At 48.6% G+C, this 17,901-nt stretch overlaps 1 protein-coding gene and 1 long non-coding RNA gene across 7 annotated transcripts in view; one reads left to right on the top strand and one right to left on the bottom strand.

Annotated features, from left to right (window-relative positions):
- LOC111857386 (unconventional myosin-IXAa-like) overlaps positions 1 to 17,901 on the bottom strand; it is a 101,575-nt gene that overhangs the window by 14,047 nt on the left and 69,627 nt on the right. For 2 of the 6 annotated variants that reach the window (XM_072698483.1, XM_072698485.1), the window contains exons 13-32: positions 17,654 to 17,795; positions 16,626 to 16,821; positions 15,135 to 15,254; positions 13,626 to 13,701; positions 11,760 to 11,909; positions 11,606 to 11,645; positions 11,379 to 11,501; positions 9,796 to 9,876; positions 9,411 to 9,521; positions 9,189 to 9,311; positions 8,805 to 8,954; positions 7,631 to 7,947; positions 5,742 to 7,121; positions 5,501 to 5,600; positions 4,377 to 4,598; positions 3,198 to 3,277; positions 2,328 to 2,673; positions 2,102 to 2,218; positions 1,791 to 1,979; positions 1,607 to 1,654 (exon numbers count right to left, since the gene is read on the bottom strand). In XM_072698483.1, coding sequence (XP_072554584.1) covers positions 1,607 to 1,654; positions 1,791 to 1,979; positions 2,102 to 2,218; positions 2,328 to 2,673; positions 3,198 to 3,277; positions 4,377 to 4,598; positions 5,501 to 5,600; positions 5,742 to 7,121; positions 7,631 to 7,947; positions 8,805 to 8,954; positions 9,189 to 9,311; positions 9,411 to 9,521; positions 9,796 to 9,876; positions 11,379 to 11,501; positions 11,606 to 11,645; positions 11,760 to 11,909; positions 13,626 to 13,701; positions 15,135 to 15,254; positions 16,626 to 16,821; positions 17,654 to 17,795 — 4,111 coding nt within the window. The remainder of the gene's footprint in view (positions 1 to 1,606; positions 1,655 to 1,790; positions 1,980 to 2,101; positions 2,219 to 2,327; positions 2,674 to 3,197; positions 3,278 to 4,376; positions 4,599 to 5,500; positions 5,601 to 5,741; positions 7,122 to 7,630; positions 7,948 to 8,804; positions 8,955 to 9,188; positions 9,312 to 9,410; positions 9,522 to 9,795; positions 9,877 to 11,378; positions 11,502 to 11,605; positions 11,646 to 11,759; positions 11,910 to 13,625; positions 13,702 to 15,134; positions 15,255 to 16,625; positions 16,822 to 17,653; positions 17,796 to 17,901) is intronic. The other 4 variants (XM_072698484.1, XM_072698486.1, XM_072698487.1 and 1 more) reach the window with 3 other exon arrangements.
- LOC140578221 (uncharacterized) lies at positions 9 to 16,631 on the top strand. Its single transcript, XR_011982312.1, has 4 exons — positions 9 to 141; positions 11,424 to 12,096; positions 12,625 to 12,814; positions 15,163 to 16,631. It is a non-coding gene; the product is annotated as an uncharacterized lncRNA (long non-coding RNA).

Below are 17,901 nucleotides of genomic sequence, written 5' to 3'. Positions count from 1 at the left end.
GCCCGACACTGAAACCTTCTACAAGCTGAATCAGTCATCCACCTTGTTTCATCAGCTGGTTCTGCCAAGGTCCAAAGCCCAGAATTCCTGTCTGAAATTGGGATTTCATCGCCTCTATGGACCCACTCTAGTGGAAGTCAGGTGTGCTTCTTTCATTCTGATTGTTCTAACTTTTCAAATACAGCGTTCCCATTTTAACTCGACAGAACCATATTTTGTAATGAATATCAGGGAATGAATATGCATTTTGTAAGGAATAATTGACGACGGGCCGTTGAATTATTAGAAAAATAATGCACACCCGAGGTGGTGATGCGGCCACGGCGCGAAGCGGATTGGCCGTTACTCCTCGGGTGTGCATTATTTTTCTAATAATTCAACGGTCCGGAGTCAATTATTCCGCTTATACTACGGTTGCCACACCTCAAGACATCGATCAGATGATATATTTCAAGGGATTCGCCCGGTTTTTCTACTTAAATCGCTATTGTGAGTAGGATTATTTCTTCCGCATCTCATCCAACGACTCTTTTGCTAGTTCCAAAACGTCATTTTAAAGCTGGCAATGGAGGCTTGAGCCGTTGATAGCAGACTAATGCAGTTAATAATGAAGTTATTAGAAAGAGAGCGAGAGAGACAGAGACACAGAGAAAGAGAAACAGAGAGAGAGAGAGAGCTTGTATGAATTAGGCTACCTCTGTGTGTCCCTCAACAGTGTTCTGAAGCACCGTCTCTAAACTGTAAGTCTGCTTTAAGATGCAGCGCTGTTATTACCTCGCTAGTGAGAAATGTCATGTGTAGCCTTTAAGTTGCTACACTAGGCTAACTGATAAAATCGTCAGGGCAGCGCTGACAACACGTTTTTGTGTGAGTGTGTAACACATTCACATTTCATATTCACCGTAAATATTAAAATTTACTTTCGGAAAATCGTCTGTCATGTTGTTGTTTTTGTTAGTCCTGTGTGCTATATAGGTACTGTATGCTAATTTCCGTTATTACAGTTAACTATGCGAAGTGATATGGAACTGTAATGCGGTCAAGAGAGCTGCCTGGAACTACGTTCGCCGTGCGTTTCCCTGAAAATAATTGCACACCTCAGAACGTTCGTCAGCCAATCAGATTCAAGCATTCAACGGTCCCGTAGTATAAGAATATTTAATGTTGGTTTTGAACTTTTTAAGATCTGAGTGCTGTGAGTTTTTTTATATTATTATTTTCCCACATTTAAAATCACAAAACAATAATTCTATTAAATTCCTGGACACTACTGAAAGGCCAAGAAACAAAGTAGAGGCATCCTGAGGTCAGAGTGGCCGTGTCACGAGTCCATTCTACTTAAGTGACAGATGCATTTTAGTGACAGATGCATTTAGTAGTTCTGTAAAGGTTTATTCCAGTTAAGCAGCTGAATACAGTATCATTGATGCAAACAATACTGAAATTAAATACTGTGGTCGACTATACAAAAGCAAAGTTCCCCCAGGGATTTGAACTGGCAACTGTCTGATGCCAGACCTGAGAACCACAGTACCACCTGCATTCATGAGGCAGTTTGAGGCTGGAGTAATCAGGAAAGACCCCCGGGCCGGAGCCGCATACTCACAATGTCGGACTCCTTCTTACGCCGCTTTTTACGTTCCGGTTTTGGCACCTGGAGAGTGGAACAAACAGATCCCTGAAGAACACAGTCTCAATGAAATCCCACAAGACCCTGGCTTCAATGGGAGGGGACAGGCTGATAGAGGGAGGGGTCACAAGGTGGTGGGAGGGGCCGCTTCAAGTCACACCTTGCTGGCTGTGCTGTCCAGGGGCTTGCACTCTGTCATGAACTCGTCCAGAAAGACCTTGAAGGTGTTGACCCAGACCCGGACCGGGGATTCAGCCCAGTCTCTCTGTTCCTGCCGCATGTTCTTCTCCAGGATATGCTCAAACAGGGCGTAGAGGTCCTTGTAGCGCGTACCCTTACCGTCATCCAACTTGAAAGGGTTTGTTGATTTGTGGAAAGACACCACACAAAGATTCATTCAGGTTTTTTTGGACTGGAGTTACACTTCCTGTAGTACAGTATAATCCCCCTAGAACCATGAATCATACTCACAGCCAAAGCAGTGGAATAGGAGTTGAAAATGTTCAGGCGGAACTCTTTGAGGGCTTTCTTAAAGACCACATCCACCATGGTGTCCTTCTTACTATCTTCACTCTCCAGGTCATTTATCTACAGGGCAGGGAGAAAAAAAAAACACATGAAACGCAGTTTAGACACAGGGAGGCCAACCCTGCTGAAGCAGATCCAGGAAGGTTAATTCGAGATTAAGGAGACGTGCCTTCTTCATGAGGAACTCGTTCATGCAGCGGTAGTCATTGGCGCCGGTGAACATGCGCAGAAGGTCGTTCTGCCAGGGTGCCGCATCCAGGGACACGCTGCTGATCTTCACGCTGCGCCTCCGCTTGGCCCGAGGAGACGGTTCCTTGTTCTCCTTGGATTCCCGTCCCCGCTCGGGGCCCACATCCACGCTGTGCGGGTGGGGGCGCTCATGCTCCCCCACATGCGTCGCCCCTCCCGCGCCATCCCCTTCCAGCGGCTCCTCCATGCTGGCCGACTTCTCCCATAAGGCCTTCTTGTCCCCTGGCTTCGCCTTTCCCCAGAAGCGCATCTTCCCACGGACCCTGCTGCCCACGTCAGAGTCAAGGAGAATTGACAACAATGTGAGAGTCCGTCAGAGTCACAGAAGCAGACGGCACAAGCAAGGAGCCAGTCAAAGTGATTCATGGAGAAACTATGACTTTCAGCTACTACGAGAAATTCAAGTAAGTCTTGATCTCTCAGTCATAATCGCAGAGATGAAACCAGGCTCAGAGAGTCAGAGTGACTGTGACTCTCAGTGAGCGAGCCAAAATCAGGGAAGTCGTGTTCTTTCACTATGAATCATCGGAAAGATAAGAATCACAAAGAAGAAGCCAGTCATAGAGTCAGAAAGTGACTGTGATTGTTAGTGATGGAAGTCATGTACTCTTGGTAAAAATCACAGTCATAGTCTCAGTCACTATGACACATGTACAGACTCAGAGTGTCACAGAGACTCATGTTCACAGAGACAGACATAGACCCTTAGAGCAGCCAGGCTAACCCAGAAGGTCGGTGTCCCAGCACTCCTCAAGCACACAGTCTGTACATACAGAGACCGCCACAGTACCTCCCATCGAAGTGGGAGCCCTTCCGCAGGGAGTCTGTCTTGCCCAGGTCCCCGGACGACATGGCCTTGTGCATCTTCCTCTGATGAGAAGAATGTCATAGTGTTAGCAGAGGTCGACGTTAGCACTGTCTGGGAATTCCTAACTGCTGCCTTGCTTAACAATATGTCTGTCCTTGTACTACATCCTTAAGCCTGTAGGTGGCACCATAACACCACTGTTGGATGATCATCATATGCTTTGACTGGTGTGACCTTGCTCAGACATCAGAGTTGCGGGTTAAGCCTCCGATCAGCACTTCTCTAACTGCAGTGCGTCCCAAGGAATGCAGCACATTCAGTACTCAAGAGGAGAATCAACACACACGGAAGATTTCAAATGGACTGGGACTGGGGATTAGAGAAGGGCAACACAGCGCCCCCTATCTAAGTCACAGCTGTATTATGCACACTGCTTCTGAAAAACACATTATAACAAATTTCATCAAGTTTTAAGAATTGTAAATAGAAGTAGAAGTCAGATGACGCAATCCACCTGCAGGACTGATACAAAATAAGTGTGACATGCTGGAGCCTCTGGAGGGATAGCATGGAGAAAGAGAAAAGGGTTAAGACAAGAATAAAGGCGCCCCCTGTAGGCAGTTAGAGGCTATGACATGCAATGATTATTTGTTAATGAGGTTTGGTGTGAAACATGCATCTTCTCTCATACATGCACTCTCTGAAATGACTGACAGGAAAATAGGTCAATCCGTTTAGGCCCACCCTCCCTCTCGCTTTCAGATTATCTTCGATTGACAGCAGACTGGGCCAATCCGATCAAATCTAGAGAGGAATGGGTTAGGAACCAGGGATTGCACTGTGGGTGAAGCGATATTTCAGGAACATCTGTGTGGGATGGTGCTAGATTTGCAGCTCTGAATCACCACAGCCTATCATAGAAGCAAGCTGGACACAAAGCCGCGGAGAATGGGTTATGTTAGTTCCCAGGTCGAGCCCATTTCCAGAATGTTCTTCCCCATCTACAGAAGAATGGATCACAGACCCCTGGAAGCATGTTTAGTTGTCAGTTCTGTGACTCTGCTCAGCTGGGCTAAAGGGGTTAGCAGCAAAGAGTCACCGCCCACTGCCCGGCACCAAGGAGGGGGTGGGGCACAGGGCAGTCCTGGTAGAGTCTATTACCGTTTCTGAGTCACTGTGACAGGCTCGGCCTGCACCCCCCTCTGCATCCTGCGTGGGGAGGGGTGGGCTGGGGGACAAGGGGGGCGTGAAGGGGGAAGCCGCATCGTACTCATCCTCCTCCGACGCCCCCCCGACCTCCCCCTCCAGACTGGAGGCGCGGGTCAGGAAGTCAGAGCGTGTCCGTGCCATCCGTACCCTCTTTCTATAGCCCGGCACGGCCACCTGGTCGACCAAACAACAACAACACGGGTGAAATGTCGTCTCCTGACGCCAACGTTGCCCCCATCATGGGGAGGGAGGAGCTTTAGCCTTTCGCATCGCTCATCCCTCATGGGCGAGTCTAGGATTTTTTTTAAGGTGTTTAGTCATAACAGGGGCCATAATTCATACAGAGGGGAAAATCGTATCATAAGCCAATGATATGTTTTGAATTGGTGAGTGAGAGGGGAGGGGGCACTGCGGGGGCCGGCCCTGTATACATCCCTCTCACCCCTGAATGAGGCCTTTGGGCCTTAAGCACTGCTTACACCCGCTGTGAATGTTGACGTCCCTACATGCGCCCACCAGCTGCAAACAAAGACAGATAAACACGCCGGCAGTGGCAAACATACACAGAAAAGAAGATACGCAGATGGAGAGCCAGACTACACTGTACGGGGACAGACGCACACTCACACAGACGTGCTTACAGGCAGCTGTAAACACTGACTATCCCGGCCTGCCATGTGACCAAAGCGCGGATCCGTGCGACTCACTCCCACGTGGAAAATCCGACCCAAACTATAGTCAACAGCTAATTAAGCATTCAATTCAATTATACTTTCTTTGTATTTTTATTGCATTTATATATAAAAATATATACAATTAAATAATGTATTAATACACTTAATACACTATTTAAGCATCAAATCGGACAAAATACACTAAGAATTCGTATTTTCTTAGCTGGAGGAAAAAGGTAGCTGCAGAAGAAAAAGTGAACGTGGCAAAACTGGAAAGTGACAAAACTGGAAAGTGACAAAACTGGAAAGTGGCATGTTATCATACCATCTTCACAGAGTGCTGACGTGTTTCTTCCGTCAAATATTCTGAGATTCTAAAACTCCATGGAGTCTCTGGCTCACCTCACGTCCTTTAGATCCTGAAGGGGGCTTCATGCTCAAAGGGGAGTCGTCCTTCTGGATTGCCATGGACCTCTCCTGATTGGTCAAGTCCTTCTCAGACCTACAAATGCATCCGCAAGGGTCCATAGGGTCTATTCATGGTTATACAACATCTGTATATATATTTTCTACCTTGTTCAATCTGTCTAGCAAATGCTAGCAGAAGGCAGAGCGATGAAAGCTGAAGACCTCCGTCACTCACCTGGAAAAGGAGGCTTTGCTGTCCCATGGGGAGTAGAAGGCGTCGGTGAACTTGTCTGTCATGGTGATGCTGATGGTCTGGGTGTGGCACTTCTTGGGGGGTGTGTCCTCCTTGGACGTGCTCTCCACAGTCTCCCTTTCACCTACGTCAGCTTGAGGAACGGGGAGGGCTTGACTTGCAGAAGACACATCCAGGGCTGGCAGATTGGAGGGGGCAGGGGCTGGAGACTCGGGTTGCTGGAGCCCACGGCCGGCCGTCTGCCGATACTCCTGGATGCGCTGCAGGGTCTCCCCGCGTTGCCGCTGAAGCCGCTCCCGCTCCTTGCGCGCCTGCTCCTCACGCTCCCGTTCCAGCTGATCACGCTGAAGACGGATCTGCTCCATCATCTCCTGCTCCATGCGCCGCTGCTCCTCACGTCGCCGCTCTTCCCGCTCATCCTGCAGGCGCTCCAGGTGCTCCAGCACGGCCTGACCGCTGGAGGTAGGGGCTGGAGGTGTTGGCGGGGCAAGGGATGGACTTAGGGTTGGGGACAGGTCAGCCTGTAGGATGGTCCTGTCACAGCTGTCAGAGACCCCCGGTACCGGCGACAGGACGTCATCCAGCGGCGTCTCCTTGTGCATGCTGATGACCACCACCATCGGCCGACTGGCCAATAGCTTCTTTCCCTTCAGGGACTTGCTTGTGCTATCTGGCTCAAGAGTTGGAGACCCCTCAGGGGATCGGTGGGTGATATCTCTGCTCTCCTTGGGGGGCACATAGAAGGTTGGTAGGTGGTTCTCAATCTTGGGGAAAGATGCTGGGCTCTCTGTGTCTGTCACAAGTCTAGTGGTAAGAATATCGGAAGACAGCAGATCATTTGGATAACATGACTCAAGATCTCCAAGCGACCCAGGGATTATGGGTGAAGAACTGTCTGCCACCTCCTCCAATGTGACAGGGGGACCATCTTCTGTTCTTGGCAGATGGAAGCTTTCCTGGGAACTCTCGCTGTCTGGGGTGTCTTGTGGGGACTCCAGACTCCCTGGGACCAACTCAGGAGATGACCGCCCGGCAGTGCTCCTCACCTTCAGCATCTCCAGGCTGAATTTTGCCTGCTCCAGCTCCCTCATCCTCCGGTTCTCCCTCTTAGCCCTGGTTTTCTGAACGGGCTCATCTTGGGTGCTAGGCGCCCCTCGAACCTCACCATCCTCCACCTCCCGGACATCTGTGTCCGCTTCTCCATGCCAGGGGCTCCCTTTGAGGCCAGTAAAGACTGGGAGTTCCCTCTTATCCTCACAGGAGTGATCCTTCATGCTCGCAGCTTCTGCATCTGGTGTTGGGCTCCACTCTCCATTCTGCAGCGGGATCTCCTTTGGTTTATGCTCTTTTAGAACCTTAAAACTGGAAAATGCACACAAGGACTCTTCAGCTGGGTCGTTAACTTCAAGCAGCAACACCAAAGCTTTCCAAGCACGAATGATACACAGTTTGCATGGTACCTACTAGTACCTGCAGACTGCCATGATGACTTCAACGGGAGGTATTTTATTTGTAAAAGGGGGACAAATCAACCAGTGTATCAGTGCTTACTGAATGAGACTTCAAAACCACATCCAGTTTGGTCTCTATTTTTGACTATATATGTCAAATCCAGTGAGCTAAAGCAGTATGGCCATCTGAGGTGGTATGAAAACATCCTTCCAGCAGACTAATTTATTATGGGCTAGAAGATTAATATATGAGTTTAACAAATGGGAGAAGTGTGTATCCTCAATGCATTGAGATGAAGCACCACCCCCAGATCAGCTGCTCCATACAGGGAGCTAATGCTAACGTTAATGTTTCTGTGCTGCTAACAGCTGCCTGAGCAGGCAATCTGTTGCACACTGTGAAGAGCAGGGACACGTCACCTGAGCCGCGCCAGGCGCCCCCTGCAGGCAGCCTGCAGGAGCACCACTCTGCTCCACAGGATGAGGTAGCGCTGCCTCTGACGATGCCCGCGCCAGGCTGTCTGCACGATGAGCGCGGCCCGCTCCCGGCAGCCTTGTCTGTGCTGCCTCCAGCTCCTCTGGATAACCAGTGCCGCCTCCCGCCACTGCAGGAAGCTCCTCCGTGCACAGTGCCCTCTCCAGGCCGCCTGAAGGCACACCACTGCCTCCTGGTGGAGGCTGCTGTTGATGCACCCATCAGGCTGAGCGTGCTTTGGCCTGCAAGCACGCCACCAGCGCTGTGTGCAGAGATGGGGGGGGGGGGGGGGGGGAGTGGTCACATGATGCTATGCTTGATACCCATGATGCTTCGCGATCACAGAGAAACAAATAAGTACGTTAGACAGTTAATAAAGATTTCGAAATAAATGCCATCCACACCCAAAAACTGCACAGTGAATTAAAAATTAGATGTGTTTTTGAACTCATTAGAGAAGCCTGTCCTGATAAACAAAGATGAGAAAAATCAGATAATCAAAGAATCATTTGAACTAAACTTGACCTCAGATTGTCTTTTTGGGTTGGACGTTCGAATCGATAACACTAACAATACACTCTTATTGAATTACATTTACCTCTTTACCCTCTTAAACTGACCAAACAGTGATTTCACGTGTGAATGTGGCATCTCTACCACTGTCAGGAGTTCACCATGGGCTACAATGTGCTTAAAGGCCACAGTTTCCTCCACCTCAACATTCTTTTGTCTGTCCCTTTAATCACAGCAGCCAGACCGCAGTGTCATCCTGAAGACTCAATCACCTGCTACAATATTCTGAAAGACCTCCCCAAAGTGGGTGTGGCCAAACAGAATTCATAGGGGCTGGTTTACTCTCCACTGCAACCCAAACAACAGTCCAAAATATTGTTTATTAACCACCGATAGGAAAGACTCTCACATCCTAAAAACACACTCATAGAAAATACTGGAAAAATAAAATACATTGAATTGAATCACCTAAAAAACATTAAACCCTAATGTATTTATAAAGCGGTATGCCTGCTGGAATACAGGTTTGTTGACAAGGAGAGAGCTCCTCACAGGCTCGCATCTGCGCGAAGGCTGCATGCGGCGTCACGGGAAGCGGAGACCCACCTGGACGGTGCGGGCCGCCAGCCTCATGCTCAGGAAGCGGCTCCTCTCCTGCACGGCGCGGAAGCGGCGCTGGAGGGCGACGATGCGCCGCAGGGCCTCCTGGTGCAGGAGCTCCTGTAGCCGCTGGCGCTCTGCTTCCCGCAGGAACACCTGGACAGGGGGTCACAGGCGTGGACATGCTTTCATGGTGCCCAAAATCTCTGGCAAAACCCCCGGTGAAGACCATCCCCTCCTCAAATAAGTAACATCGGCTCCATACGGGGAGAACTAGCCCACGGTTTCACACAGAATGATGGAACAGACTCAAGAAGGTCGACAAAGAGAACTGAAGAAAGAGAGAGGGAAGAGAAATAAAGAAGAAGGAGATGAAGACCAAGACCCTACCATGGTCCTGCCCACTTGACAGCCATCTGGTGCCAGGTCCACTTGCCGCACAAATTCACTAATGCTCTGCTGGATGGGACTGGAGCCGTAAGGCAGGAGCAGATGGAAATGATGGACAAAGTCCTGGAGAACAAACAGGAGCATTGCTGAAGAGGGAGCTTCTGGTGTGGGGTGGGAGATGGGGAACCTGCAGATGCATCAGTTGGACACGAGGGGGCGCACCTGGTGGCTGTACTTGATGCTGTACCCTGACTGGCGGATGCGCACGGTCTCAAGCATGCCGGTGTAGCGCAGCTGCCTCAGGACCAGGGTGTCGTTGAAACGCAGCGGCAACTGCGAGAATAGAGGAGAGGAAGAAGGAGAGAGACAGCGGTTGCATCAGGAGAATCGGGGCAGGTCAAGGTGCAAGTATCATCAGGGGAGGAGGCCAAAGATTTGGTACTTCTCATATTGGTAGAAACCATAGTATTAAGAAAACACACGATACAGGCATCAATACAAGCCCAGAGCAGAATGTCTGACGTCCAAAGAGCCCGGCTCAAGCACCAACACATTCATCGTTTACGGCAGGTTGCATCTGCTCCTCAGCTCCAGGCGAGACACCAACCTTCTCAGCGTTGGAGCGGATGCACTTCACAAAGTATGGCTCAGACTGTCCCAAAGTCTCCATCAGCTTGTTCAGAGAAGCCTGAAAGCAGAGCGAGACGAGAGTGAGGCGGACACCCACAAGGCTTCAAAAGAGGAATAAAATCAGGGTCAGACTTCAGCAGAACTTCCTGCTGGAGTCACTTTCTAGCTGCGAGGGAGGATGAACTTTTTATGTACAACTGTATTTTTATATTAATACCTTTGTCATCCTTAAGCTATAAAAGCTGCTTGACAGAGCAAAGGAGGTCAGCCCTGCTCTGATCTGTAATGACTTCCTGTTCGCTGCCTTAGGGGCCTTACGGTGTCTCCCCCCACATGCACATAATTCAACACATATACTTGCATAAATAAAACCACACAACAAACCAAGGAGGACCGATGTCACTAAAGACAATGCGGAGTTGAGATGGAGGGCAGGTCATTACCATCAAAGGCAGGAAATATACACCAATTGCAGGCATTTTCTATGGACTGGGTCAACGTGTTTTGGGGCAAAAAAATCAATAATGATTGAGAAACAACATTAGAAGCAGTGGTTACTGATTTGTGCCGGGACTGGGGTGGCTGGCTGGCAAGGTGAGGCCCCTCCAGTGATTAGGCACCATATTTGTTTGTGATTAAGCGAGATTAGAAAAGTCTGTGCAGATGCATTAATTTAGTGTAACTGGCAGAAGATAAGCAGCATGGGGTCGCCGCATGAGACGCATGTTCCTCAGACGAGCTCACTGGCACCTTCCAGTGCCCCCATTCCCACCCAAACCAAACCAAAATAACCCCAGTTTAATGACCTAAGTGAAATGTGTAGGTCATGAAACTTTTCCTGCTTATAAAAACAGACAGACATGACGACATTGGCGCAACGAGGGCGGAGAGCCCTGGTTACAGTGAGGGTGGCACAGCTGTCTGAGCAGAGAGGGCTGGGGGAAAGTGGGCAAGGCCAGTGATGTGATGTGGGGCAGACTGGGGCACATGAGAGATCAGCACATGTGTGTGAATGGAGACCAGTGTGCCTGAGTGAATGGAGTAACCAGCACACCTGTGTGAAGGGAGAGACCAGCCTGTCTGCATGAATAGAGAGACCATCGCATCTTTGTGAATGGAGAGATCAGCCTGTCTGCATGAATAGAGAGACCATCGCATCTTTGTGAATGGAGAGATCAGCCTGTCTGCATGAATAGAGAGACCATCGCATCTTTGTGAATGGAGAGATCAGCCTGTCTGCATGAATAGAGAGACCATCGCATCTTTGTGAATGGAGAGATCAGCCTGTCTGCATGAATAGAGAGACCATCGCATCTTTGTGAATGGAGAGATCAGCCTGTCTGCATGAATAGAGAGACCATCGCATCTTTGTGAATGGAGAGACCAGCCTGTCTGCATGAATAGAGAGACCATCGCATCTTTGTGAATGGAGAGATCAGCCTGTCTGCATGAATAGAGAGACCATCGCATCTTTGTGAATGGAGAGATCAGCTTGCCAGTGAATGGAGAGACCAGGACGCCCATTTGACCTGAGAGGCCAGCAGAGGGCGTGACTCTAACCTGAAATTGTGCACTGATGCTGGGCGGCTTCTTCTTCTTGTGCAGGTGCAGCAGGGATTTGGTGATGCGGTCATGCAGCGTCAGACTGCTCAGGTACCTGAGGGACTTAATGTCCAGCAGATGCTGCAAGAGGAGGAGACAAACAGAGAATGCCACCTGTGATCCCAGCCCTGATTTCAGCATTAACCTGCGTCAGTCCACCATGTTTCACATGTCTAAGGACGTACCTTTGGAAGGCTGGGCTTCGCCTTGTAGTTCTTATTCCGCCTGTGGGAGGGAAATAAGAGATGCAGGCCATTGATGTTGAGTGTGAAAAGCTCAGTAGTGGTGCGAGTGTGTTTGTGCGTATGCTGGTGCGTATGCCGGTGTGAGGACACCCACATGAGGATGCCATGGGCCCTTTCCAAGATCTTGCTGCTGCTGGAATTGACCATGACACCGTCTTCATCCAGAGACGGGCTCACGGACGAGGAAAGCCAAGCCGACCTGCTGCCACGCACATTCCACCCCCCACTGCTGTTGTCCTGCCCCCTGGTGGCGGGAAAGAAAACTCACAGTCACACCTCTATGCCAGAGGGATTCCAGTTCAGCAGCAAGCATTACATACAACTGCTAGAGGGCACTACAGCTCTTTGCAGTGTCACTACTACTGTTTGTTTATGAGGCCAGTGATGTTACCTGAAGGGATTTACCAAAAGCTTTAATAACGTTCACACAGGTAAACAAAAAAAAAACAACCATATAAATAACCGTCACAACAAAAAGCATGATATCTTTATCATTAACAGAAGTCTAATCACTGTGTTCAGTATAGAAACAAGTGCCTTTCTGTGTTATACAAACTAATATCAATTATAACAGCTGTGCTGAAACACAGGGCCCCATGCCTACAGGAAAGAGGAGTAACACCCAGTCCTGATAAGGGCACAAAGTTACCTCAAAACGCCAAACTATGACCTAGCATACTGAGCTGAGGTGATGATTGGACCCTCAAAAGTCACAAATGTGACAGGGCAGTTATAGGCCCCCAGCAGGTCCAGGAACAGACCCCGGTGAAGGCCTGTACCTGTATATAAAGGACCGCCTTGAAAATCCCAGTAATCCAGGGTTTTTGAGTCTCCTCCCTACAATGAAGTAACGACCGACACTATCTGTCAAGTTAATTTTGTCAGAAGCATTCCCCCGTCCATGAGTTTTTTAAGCAGAAACTTGTTTACTGGATTAACTACATTATTAATCTCAACAGGCCAACTTGGATTCAGTAGGATTGTCCTGCGGGGGAAATGTCACAGCTAGTGCCACCACACAAGCCTACGGCGAGGGCCGGTGCCGCCCCCCCTGTGGAAAATACGCCTAATGAAGCCGTAACTGTTCAATCACTAGGAGACGTGCTTCAGGGCTCTGAGAAGACCTCGAGTAAAGGAGGGAGCTTTGAGGTACTTGGGAACCACAAAAGAGCTGATCTTCCTGCAGTCATAGACCAGTGCAGGCCTAGGGGTGGGGGGCAGCATGTTATTGTCCCCCTATTCAGCTGGACTTCTGCCACCCTGCTCTGGTCCCTAGACACTCGTTCCATTTCAGAATCAGTGTTTACATGGAAAAGTGTACCAGCGAGCAGGAAGAGAGTCACTGGACTCCACCTCACCTGATAATGGGAATCACCCAGACGCGAAACTTCTGGAAAGCTCTCAGCCCATTGCCATAAGTCCCAGATAGTCAGAAAGCACCCTCGTCCACAAGACGCTTTGGCTTCACTTACAATGACTGACCAAAGCTGGTGATACCAGGATCAGACTATGTGGGATGTAAAGGGGATCTCAGAGTGCCCAGACTGTGAGTGTCACTAAGGGCCACCATGTCAGTCTGTCATACACACACCTACACACATTTGTATTCATACTGTATATTCATATCATTATGGGGACTCTGCATTCATTTCTATAGGCATAACCCTTGTCCCAACTATGACAACCTAAACCCCTACCCAGCCCTAACCTTAACCATAAGTAACCTAATAAAATACAAGACTTTTGGCATTTTAGTTGCATTTGATTGCAGTCACAGATTTTTATAAAATTATAAAATCCCCTTGTGGGGAGCAAAAAAATGATCCCCACGACATCAAATTAACAGGTTTTTATTACATTGTGGAGACAATTTGTGTATATGTATACCTGAATACCTGGACCCCACACACACACACACACACACACACACACACACACAAACACACACACACACACATACCAGTGAGACTTCTCGTTTAGCGTATTGGAACCCTGAAGGTCTGACAGGGGTGTCCGAGGACTCTTCCGGCCGATACCTGTCCCAACAAAGAGAACGCGGTGGTCATAAAATGTACAGCACACATGTAGACCAGCCCACAGGACATGCTGAAACAACAGAGTCCCCATGACATCACTTCCTCTGGAAGCAGTTGATGGCCAGCTAATGCTGGGCTGTGCATAAATAAGCATCAAACAGAACAGCATTTGTAGGCAGGGATGTCCAGACATTGCTGCTAATTAGCCCAGCAGAGATGTCTGCTCATTTCAGAGCATAAATATCTATATGCTCAGAATATAAACCCAGCTTTGTTTTTAAGACTTTTGGGAAGTTTGGGGAGACTCTATCCTGAGACCCTCAAGCAACATGCTGCTTCGCTGAATCTGCTTGAGGGACATTACTGCACAAGCAGGAATGAGCATGTATACCTAGCACTGGTGTTTATCACCACCCAAACCATGCATTTGTATTGGGCCCTCAAGGTTTGGGGCCCCCTGTTGGCCACAAACAATCACTACACTAGGGGGGTGGTGGACTCCAAAGTGACTTCTTGACTTTCTTCCCTAGAAACAACAAACCCACCCTTGCATATACCATCTATGTCCATTCATCTTAACCAAAAGCTGGTAGAGACTTGCCCCAAGGATGAGCACCATCTTCGCTCCAGTGCATGAATTGTTTCCCTTCAATTTGTAAAGGCTCAGTAATTTAAACCACGGGCTGGAAAGCAGACTGACCCCCAGAGTGATACAGATATGGATTAAAACCAGGCCCCATTGCTGAAGCCATCTAACAGGCCACGCTTTGGAATAGCCTGAGGCCGAGGACTGATCATAGCTGCTGCCAAAAACTGCAGGAACAACCGATACGGGAAGTTCTCTGAGCGTTGATCCTCCTGCATGGGAAACACGAACTGGCTGCAGGAGAAACCCTTACATATCTGATACCATCATCAGCGCCGCAGACTGGATTTGGCCAGCGGGGTCAGAGATACCAAACACAGACATCACAGACGGCCACTGAAACCAACTGACCAAAAACCTGGGCTCAATGGAATACAAGCCGGTAGATAATGTGCCTTATATATACAAATTTAATGTTGACCAAGTGCATGTGCCGTAGAATATGATGAGCTTCTAGAGGCAGGGCTTACTGGGGCAGATGGAAAGTTACAGATCACTGCCCTCCAAGTCTGTATCAGTGGAAAGCCAACTATTGTGAGAGGAACAAATTCCTTGTGTTTGTGGTGAATTACAATGAGGGATTTATCACTCAGTGAAGCGGCTTTTACATAACTGAAGCCGCTAAATTAGAGGCCTACGATGAAGAAATCCAGCAGGAAACCGAAATTCACTTAATGTACGATCGGTTTGGCTGAACAATAGTCAGTCACCAAGCGACCAAGCTGATACGAAAATGCTCATCCAGACCAACCGAGGGAACAAGGGATTATGGGAATAGTAGTCTTACTGTGCCTCTCTTCTTTGCACCTCTGCAGGATCTCTAAGCTTCTTTGGTGCACGGGGTGAAGGAGAAAGCTAAAGTTATCCACGCTCTTCAAGATGGCACAAGGAGCTGCATCATCTCGTCCTGGGGGGGAATGGCAAACATATAGGAAGAGAAGATGAGAGTTCATATGAAGAACTAGAGGTTCTGCAACATTCAGTGAAGACCAACTGAGTGAACTGAACCCAACTAGAACTGTCTAGCTCACTCCCAAACATGACTGCAACAGTCTGGAAGATCAGAAAAGCTTAATAAGAGTTTGAGATCAGAAGCAAGGGTAAGGAATCATGACCAATGTACAGAGATCAGAACAACTAATGCTGAACTCAAACATTATTAAGTTGACTGCAGGTTAAACAAAACCTGAGGTGAGAATTATTTTTGCTTTGGTAATATAATAGAAATGTAATGTACCTTGAATTAGCATTTCTTAGTGAACCCCCAAGTGGCAGCAGTTACTGTTGTGATTTAAAATATATTTATACGTACAAAGACCTCCCCTAGTGGAAACTCTTGCAGAACCTTCAAAGGGTTTCAAATGTGTTTCTGGACAGTGGACTGTGTGTACATTACTTAGCAAAAGTTCCTCTAGTTTGTGTAAGAATTATGACACACTGCATCAGAAGTAGTGCAAACAGATAAACTGGTAAATAAGAGGCAAAACCCCTTTGGAACCAGTAACGTCCAGTGGGTTGGGAAGGGGGCGCTGTGTGACTCGGAGGGTTTGGATGCTGTTCTTGTGATTGGTAGGTTGCCGGTTCAAATCCCAGGGTCAGCAGAGTGATGTCACTGTTGCGCCCCTGAGCAAGGCCCTTAACCCCCAACAGTCTGACCCTGCTTTCTCAAAAAAACAAATGTATGAGGCTCTGGATAAAATGTAAGAGGTGTAGCAGAACAATACAAGGTCATATAAATGACCCACCTATATACTGTCCTGCTACAACATAGGTGGTGACTGAGATGTTAGTCTCATCTGGGCTGCTGAATTTTGCCAAATATATCTATTTCCTGTGAACTTGTATGGTAAAGGCAAATCAGCAGAGGTGGATCAGGAGCAAGTGGCTTAATTAAACACATGGATGAGAGTAGACAAGCGCATGGACACTTAACATGGTCGCTTTTCCCTAGTGTAGCTGAGAAAGTGTGGATTTGTTCTGTGGAATGGAGATGGAGACATTTTTTAAAGCGGGGACGTGCGATTGGACACCCCACGGCTCTCAGTGAGGTCTCAACCAAATGAACACAGATGCCGCTTCCCTTTAGCGGTTAGCATCATGTGAAAACAATCCACCGGCATACGAGCCAAACTGCAGTGAAGGCAACTGTCAACATTTTACAAGAAACAGTCCAACACCAGCACAAACAAGCTGAAAATCTCAGCCTGGATTGTTGGAAGTGTGTTACTACCACAGCACCCCCACTGAGGGAAAGACCACGCTGAGGGCCAGCACTTACCACCCTTCTTTTCTTTGTGTCTCCTTCCCGCCTCTCGGAAGGCCACGGTGGCTCGGAAGTATGTACGCAGCACGGCCCAGCGGAAGGTGGCCACGGGGTCGATGCCGATCAGGCCGCCAATGAAGGCGCTCCGGCTGCTCCTCAGCAGGGCCACGATATCGGGCCGCATGTGGTCGGTGTTCTTCTCCCTGAAATCCTACGTGAGGAATGGCGGACGATACAGGACATTATGCTGAGAACACAGACACAGAGCTCCAATGCGGCTGAGGCTCCTCAAAAGGTCCCGATCATTCAAAATTGGCAACAGCATGACTACTGAGTCAAGCCAGATCCTGAACGAGGCCTTCTCAGGAATCAGGGCTGGAGAACATGGCACATGGTAGATGCCATATCTGAAGAACGTAGCTCAGTGTTTCTCAACCCAATGCTCAGAGACCCCCAGAAAGTCTTCATTTTTGCCTTCTTGCAGGTCCCAGCACACCTGTACCAAACAATGCTGAACACGGAATACCTGGTACAGGTCTGCTAGCAGCTGGGAAGGTACAAAAATGTCCCAGAGGTTCGGGCTGAGAAACACTGATGCAGTAAATATGACAGCTCTTCATGAAGTCCAATACATTGTGGTCAATCAGTAGGAGTATTGGATGGGTTTACATAGACAGGAGTCGTGTGAAAAGTCCAGCAAGATGCCAATTCAGTATCAAGCCCTCTGGGCAAAATAGATAACAGCATGATGGGTGGTTGACAACCTGCACCAGTTCTAAAGTATCTGGGCTGGTTACAAAAACTACCTCCCACAACATCCACAGACAAGCTGAAATCCATCCAATCTGGCCAACACTCAAGGACAAAAAAAAAAAAATGAGTTGACAAAATCAGTGTGCCAGAAAAATGTCTTATTAGTTACAGTGATAGATGTGCTAATATTACATGATGCTGGATCATGAAACCCCCTCACTGAATCTGATTTAGCTATTCCAAACAAAAAGTTCCAATATACGTCATCGCGATTCCTGCGGCTGTCTTACCTTGACCCCGTACTTGACTTTCCCAGCATAGTGACGGATGATGAATGCAGGTTCCATAACAGCTGGGAACTCGATGTAGCTGTTTCCCTCATGCAGACGCTTAAATTTGTCCAGCAGAGTCTGGTTTGAGGCCTGTGGGAAGCTGTAACACAAGGGAGGGATGAGCCGTTAGCATTAGCAGCTATATTCATGCATAGGGACCCCCCCCACCCATCACTGTCCAAGAACGCTGATGGCAATCAGCCAAT

The sequence above is a fragment of the Paramormyrops kingsleyae genome, chromosome 13, assembly GCF_048594095.1.
Source record: "Paramormyrops kingsleyae isolate MSU_618 chromosome 13, PKINGS_0.4, whole genome shotgun sequence".
Lineage (NCBI taxonomy): Eukaryota > Metazoa > Chordata > Actinopteri > Osteoglossiformes > Mormyridae > Paramormyrops > Paramormyrops kingsleyae.
Note: the sequence above shows the minus strand (reverse complement) of the source record. Positions and strands in the feature narration are given on the sequence as shown.